The 6,851-nt window shown below is 31.1% G+C and overlaps 2 protein-coding genes across 2 annotated transcripts; both read right to left on the reverse strand.

Moving 5' to 3' along the window:
• LOC110708994 lies at window positions 1-2,203 on the reverse strand. The gene is made up of 3 exons (XM_021887220.1): window positions 2,009-2,203; window positions 1,159-1,352; window positions 1-609 (listed from the first exon to the last, which is right to left on the reverse strand). The coding sequence occupies exons 1-3, from the start codon at window positions 2,102-2,104 to the stop codon at window positions 309-311; spliced, it is 591 nt and encodes a 196-aa protein (XP_021742912.1). The 5' UTR covers window positions 2,105-2,203; the 3' UTR covers window positions 1-308.
• A 2,630-nt stretch (window positions 2,204-4,833) lies between these two features.
• LOC110708922 lies at window positions 4,834-5,601 on the reverse strand. The gene is made up of 2 exons (XM_021887149.1): window positions 5,423-5,601; window positions 4,834-5,134 (listed from the first exon to the last, which is right to left on the reverse strand). Exons 1-2 carry the CDS (start codon window positions 5,599-5,601, stop codon window positions 4,834-4,836), a joined length of 480 nt encoding a protein of 159 aa, XP_021742841.1.
• Between the last annotated feature and the right edge of the window lie 1,250 nt (window positions 5,602-6,851).

The following is a 6,851-nucleotide window of genomic DNA, read 5'->3' on the forward strand; positions in this document are numbered from 1 at the left end:
ATCATTGTACAAAGGAACAATTATTATTGAAATATATTGATAACAATGTTTTGGCGAGCATAGCTAGTTAGTTATTCCAAGTTGTAATAATTGATAGAGCATAAAATCAATCTTGTGTCGGTGTAGTCCTTCCGAGTGAGACTGACATCAAACAACTTGATAGAGTTAAGCAACTTTTGTTTCTACAATTCAATGCATTTACAATTTTTTCCCCCAAATTTACAAATTATGCAAATTTCAATCCAAAGTTAAAAGCATTCTATTGATCTTAAGCTCCACAAAGAAACTAGTTGCAAGTATAAAATAATTCAAACATATTGTTGTTGCTTAGGGTTGAGGTTGGCGTATGTAGAGGCATCACTAGCAAACTGAGAATTAGCCATGCCAATGCCACCATGATATGGAACTGGAGTTGATGAACGGCGATTGGTCGAGAAGCTGTAGGAGGAAGACATGCCAAGGATACAAGCAAGAAGTGCTAGAACGCCACCAGAAGCAAATAATCCAGTTTTTAGGGTGTAGCAAAGTCCTATTGAGCCGAGAAACTCTTGACGAGTGCTAAGATTAGCAGCATATACTAGGAGACCAATTCCTATAATAGAACCAACCCTGTCACAAATGACAAATTAACAAGAAAGAAAGTTGGCACCAATTCAATAAGGCAAATAACTCTTATGCTCTAGGGTATTTGAATTCGCGGTACCTAGACCTTAGGGAATATTCATTTTGTTCATACCAATTAACTTCCCTCCACTCGAACTTTAAAGTTGGAAATAAAGCTAGAAATGGACCGAGATATGTAGTAAGCCCATGTGTCGTGCTAGCTAGCATGCCTTGGCTCAAATAGGTTATGCCTAAATGGATAATAAAAAAGTCGTTTCGTGCTAATCATTAAAGAAAGAAGGCCTTGCACATGTGACATGACATGACATGCCAATAAACCATCTTATTAGTTTTAAAATTAGTGGGCCGACATGCATTAGTAATGATAATAACTTTAAAAATTATTAAGCATAGATATGGACATTTGCTCTACATATTGTATCTTTGATTTATGCGAAGTACTAATTAATTTTTATATAATATGACGAGTAAGATTGATTAATTCCAAATTTGTACAAATGATACCTGGTAAATATCTTTAATTTAGATGATTACCAGGATAAAATGAAAGCAAAGGTTACTCCAGGGGATTGACTGTTGGAATCGCTTGGCCAACAAGCACAACGAGCTACAACACTAACAGTAATTTGAGCGATAAATGTTAGCAAAGCTGCTGTGTATCCAAGTATGTTTGCTGGAGAGCTTGGGTATTCACATGTATTCAATTCCGTTATATTAATATCCGATTCCTAATAATCATCAACATGAACAAAATCATAATTTATAATTCAAAACAAGATCATAACTTATTACGAAGAACATTCTGACTATCTGAATTTTGTTGTGTTTTTCATTTTTACAACGAGTATGTGGATTGTTTAATTTATTTCTTCATTTTAAAATAAATTTATGCTTAATTTCTTTTATTCAATTCTCTTCATCACAAACTAATAATGTGATGGTATAGTAAACACAAACAGTCATATATCGTCACTTAAAAGTTCAACTATTGTTATTATTTCTTACTACCTCCATCCCCGAAAGAACGACCTATTTGGCCTAATTTTAGTCCCAAAAAGAATGACCCATTTGCATTAAAACACTCACCAATTTGCAACAATATTTGTGCAAAATTAGCTTTTCTATATAAAAATTTGATTTTCTCTCTCTACTTTTTTACAAACCCCATATAAATTTATCTTTTCAATATACTTTTACTTCTTTTGATTTAACTTTCTTAATACCCGCGAAATCAACCCAAAAGATTCGTTCTTTCGGGGACGGAGGGTGTAATAAACTCGCAAATTCTTTTCTTATACACATACAATATAATCTATTAACAAGCTAGCTAATTGTTGAGGAATAATAATGAAAAGAAATTCATTAAATTAGACAAATATATTACCTTAATCTTAGTGGCTTCAGCAGCAAAAGCAAGAGCAGCAGCTGCCAAACCTAGGAAACCCACAACAATGAACACCACAACTTTGCCCTCTCCCATGAATATTAACCTTAGCTCCCTTGATTATTGTATAATCCTCAGCTTAATTAGTTGCTCAATAATAGTCCTAATATACATTATTAATATATATCTTCTTTAATTTCTATTTTTATCTGACTTTCCTTTTCATTATTACCTTAATTATTTTAGTATTAGAGCTATTTATTAGTTTAGTCACTAGAAGAACTAGCCTTTTGTACAGTTGTACTTCTACGTTGACTAGTCGTAAATATTAAAATAAAAAAAATACGTGTTCTCAAATCTCAAGTATTTTTAAGTCATTCTCTTAAAATAAAAAAATAAACCAAAGCTGGCAAAGTTTGACTGATTAATTGATTATGTTAATTTTTTCAATATTCCTGTAGATTTATTGTTAGATACTAGATATAGATGGAATAATGCCCTAACCTGGGTGTATATAGTACTTTTTAATAGATTATAAAACATATTTCTGGGTCTCAATCATTAGCTTAACCTTTTGGTTGAGATGATCCGTTAGCATGGTATCAGAGCCAGCGTGACATAAAGGTTATGAGTTCGAATCTCATCCCCTTTTTTTAAAGTGGAATTAATTCGCACCGGGTATGAGTGGGCTTGTGCTGCATCCATATTTCAAGCCCAAAGAGGGCCTTTTATGGGCAATTTTTAAGATGCAACATGGTGCACCTAGAAATAGGTGCACCACGCCTATACTTTTGAATAATTAGTAAAAAAATCTGAATAATTGCAAATTTTGAACATGTAGTAAAAACATCCGAACATCGCAAATTTTGAACATTTAGTTAAAAAATATGAACAGTTGCAATGCATCATGCATATACTTTTTAACATTTATTAAAAAAATCTGAACAATCGAGAATTTTGAACATTTAGTTAAAAAACCTAAACATCGCCAATTTTAAACATTTAGTAAAAAAATCTGAACAATCGCAATGCACCACGCCTATAATTTTAAACTTTTAGTAAAAAAATATGAACAATAACAAATTTTGAACATTTAGTAAAAAAAATCTGAACACTCGCAAATTTTAAATTGTTACGAGTCAGACAAATTTTGAACTGACTTGTAATAATTTTATAGTTTTGTAATTTAAACTGAACATTTAATGTATACAAAATGAACATTTCTTAATAAAATATGAACATAAAAATTGCATGTTTATGTTCTATTTTTGTGACGTGTTCATATTTTTTACTAAATGTTCAATTTTTGTAAAATGTTCAATTTTTTTTACTAAATGTTCAAAAGTATATTCGTGACACCTATTTCTAGGTGCACCATGGTGCACATAATACTAATTGCCTTTTATGTGAGGGGGAGTAATAGATTATAAAACATATTCCTGGCCTCAACCATTAATTAGCTTAAACTTTTGGTTGATATTGTCCGTTAACACCTTTAATAAAAATTCTTCAACTTTTCTAGTAATCATATACCTCCTCGGTTTTTTGCTGATAAATTATGAAAATATAGATATGTAAAATCTTGTTATATTCGATTTAATTATGCGAAGTATATGTTTTATTAAAAAAAATCTTATCAATAATTTACTTTAACACATCAAAATTTTATAATCTTATATATTTGTATTGTAAAATACATTAATTGACAAAATTATGTACTCCATAGTTATTATTAAAATTAAAAACTTGAAGAAGTAGAAATTAAGAGTTTGCTTGTAATTACGTTTATTGCTTTCAATTTCATTTTTTTAACTACAAATAAATATATCAAAATTAGAAAAGGTAATTTAACTTTTTTAATATCACTTTTTAAATTAATTTTAAGTTTGAATACAATTTGTATCATATGACTTTTTTTAATGTAAAAATGAAACTAAAAATTGACAATGATATGATACGGAACGAGCACTAAGGGTCTGTTCTCTTACGTTGAAATTCAGTTCAGTTCAATTCTGTTCAGCTCAATTCAGTTCAGTTCAGTTCAGCTCAGCTCATCTCCTAATTTCCTCCTCTTATAAAATATTCAATTCAGTTCAGTTCAGTTCAGTTCAGCTGATTTCAGTCAATGAGAACAGGTCTGTTCTCTTACGTTGAAACAGTTCAGTTCAGTTCAGCTCAATTCAGTTCAACTCAGTTCAGTTCAGTTCAGTTCAGTTCAGCTCCTAATTTCCTTCTCTTATAAAATATTCATTTCAGTTCAGTTCAGTTCAGTTCAGTTCAGCTCAATTTAGTTCAGTTCAGTTCAGCTCAATTCAGTTCAGCTCAATTCAGTTCAGTTCAGTTCGGTTCAGTTCAGTTCAGCTGAGTTCAGTCAATGAGAACAGGCCCTAAGTGGGCGTTTTAAAAACCTATAACCTTTCATATCAATTCAAACATGCATAAATATTGAATCTTGATAAATCCAAAGAATGCCTAGCTTGTAGTCATTGATGTGTGAGAATTGAATCTTCTAAATTACGCTCTATATTGTCTCACGGAGTAATTGATTTTGTCAAAATGAGCTATTAGATGATTAGTTAAACAGAGGTAGTATTCAATTGTTATATGACGTATGCTTGTACTAATGTACATTTTAAGATATTTATGGTCAATGTTATGTATTGATAAACATGTACTGATGTACAATATTCAAAATGATAAAAAATTTTAGAAACAGAAAAGTAGCCTTTTAAATAAATTCACCTTTGATTCAATGCTAGTAACACACCTAAAAAAAAAAAGACTCTCCTTTTAAACTTTAGAAGCACCCTTGTTAGGACATAAAGTCAAACATATTGTTGTTGCTTGGGGTTGTTCGAGTACGTAGAGGCAGCATCAATGCTAGAATCAGCCACTGCAACGCCATCTTGATGTGCAACCGCTTGGCCGGGTGCTGGTTGACTATTAGCCCAGAAGTAGTAAGCAGAGCACAGACCTAGGGTGCATCCAATAATTTCCATCGAGCCACCCGCGTCAAATAAGCGAGGTTTTAAGGTGTAGCAAGCTTTTGTTGCAGCTAGAAATTCTTGATGACCGCTGAGATATGCACCAGATAGTAGGAGAGCAATTCCGGAACCAGAACAAATCCTGTAACGAATGACAAAAACAAAAAATTTACATATACGAAGTATCAATTATCCTAGGGGCACGTTCAAGTACAACCCACGTTGTAAAAAACATGTTACAATTGTTTAAATTTAAAGAGGCATAAAAACACTTCGTATTATTTTAAAGAGACGCACTCGTTAATTTCAGTTTTGTTATAATGATACAACAAGAAATTCCTTGAAATTAACGCGTTAATTCCAAGTTTTGTAATAATGATACAACAAGTTTGGACTTAAAAAAACCAAATGAAAACGATCAGTTACGTACCATGATAAAATGAAGCAAAAAGTTGGATTAACAAAGGATTTTTGAGTGTAGGTATTATTTGTCCCGCGACAAGCAGAGCGAGCTATAGCACTTATAGCTATCTGGTTAGCAAGTACGAGCGATGCTGCTACGTACCCAAGTATGCTAGCCGGAGAACTTGGGTATTTGCAAGATATCATAATTATTATAAGATATGATATGTATTGACTCTTAATCATACAAATCTTGCCTGATATATAAAGATGGTCGTGACATCTACACACTTTATTACCTTAAAACTTGAGTTTGTAGGATCGATCGAATCAAACTAGAGACACTTTGATATTGGTATCTCCTTACCCTTGTGTTATTCTAAAAGGGTTATTTATCCTATTAACATAGACCATGTTGAACCGTAGTGGCGGATCCAGAATTTTCGAACTGGTGAGTCACCATCAATAACTGATCACTTGTTTCAATCCAAAAATTATATATATATATATTTATATATATATATATATATATATATATATATATATATATATAAAATATATTTCACCTAAATGATTTCAATCCAAAAATAGGACATAAAAATCCATACTACAATAGTACTTAAAAATTCAATCTTACAAGTCGAAAGTACGTACTCCAAATAAATAACATGTTACAAACAAATAGTACTATAAAATTATTACATTAAATTAACTTTATTGTACAAGAAATATTAAAAAATTATAAGGAGTACACAAAAAATAAAATAAAATAGTGAGATAACTTAAGAGACCTGTTATTAAATATAACAGGTCTCTTTAATGAAAAAGAAAGCAGCGCAACAAATGTACATATACAATGTCAGCAGAAAAGAGACCTGTTATTTAAATAACCGGTCTCTTTGTTATTTTAAAAAATCTAGCAGTGTTAGGCAACAATAGCAGCAAAGAGACCGCCTATCTATTATAGGAGGTCTCTTTGATATTTTTTTTTAAAAAAAATCATTTTTTTGCTGGTGAGTCACGTGACTCACAATGCACCTACATAGTTCCGCCCCTGTTGAACCGTGAGAGATTTTGTCCTTACTCTAACTTGTCTAAAAAAACATGTCCTTCGTCATCAATTAATTACAACATTATTGGAAGTTTTAGGTTTTATTAAACTCAAGAACAATTGGAAAAAATGGCTTAGATTTATATTGATATTTACCACAACATATATACAAAATACAAAAGAGACTTGACATGTCTAAAACTTCTAACAAGATAAACCAGACATAAATACAATATTAACATTAACATACATATAATCCAAACCGACTACTAATAGGTTTGCCATAGCACATTTTATACCAATAAGGCTCCGTTCACTCCACCTTATCTTTTCTGAATTGGAATTATTTGAAACAAAATTATTTTTGTTGAACTAAAATTATTTTTACTGATTTTCTGTTATAATT

This window comes from Chenopodium quinoa, unplaced genomic scaffold (assembly GCF_001683475.1).
Source record: "Chenopodium quinoa cultivar QQ74 unplaced genomic scaffold, ASM168347v1, whole genome shotgun sequence".
NCBI lineage: Eukaryota > Viridiplantae > Streptophyta > Magnoliopsida > Caryophyllales > Amaranthaceae > Chenopodium > Chenopodium quinoa.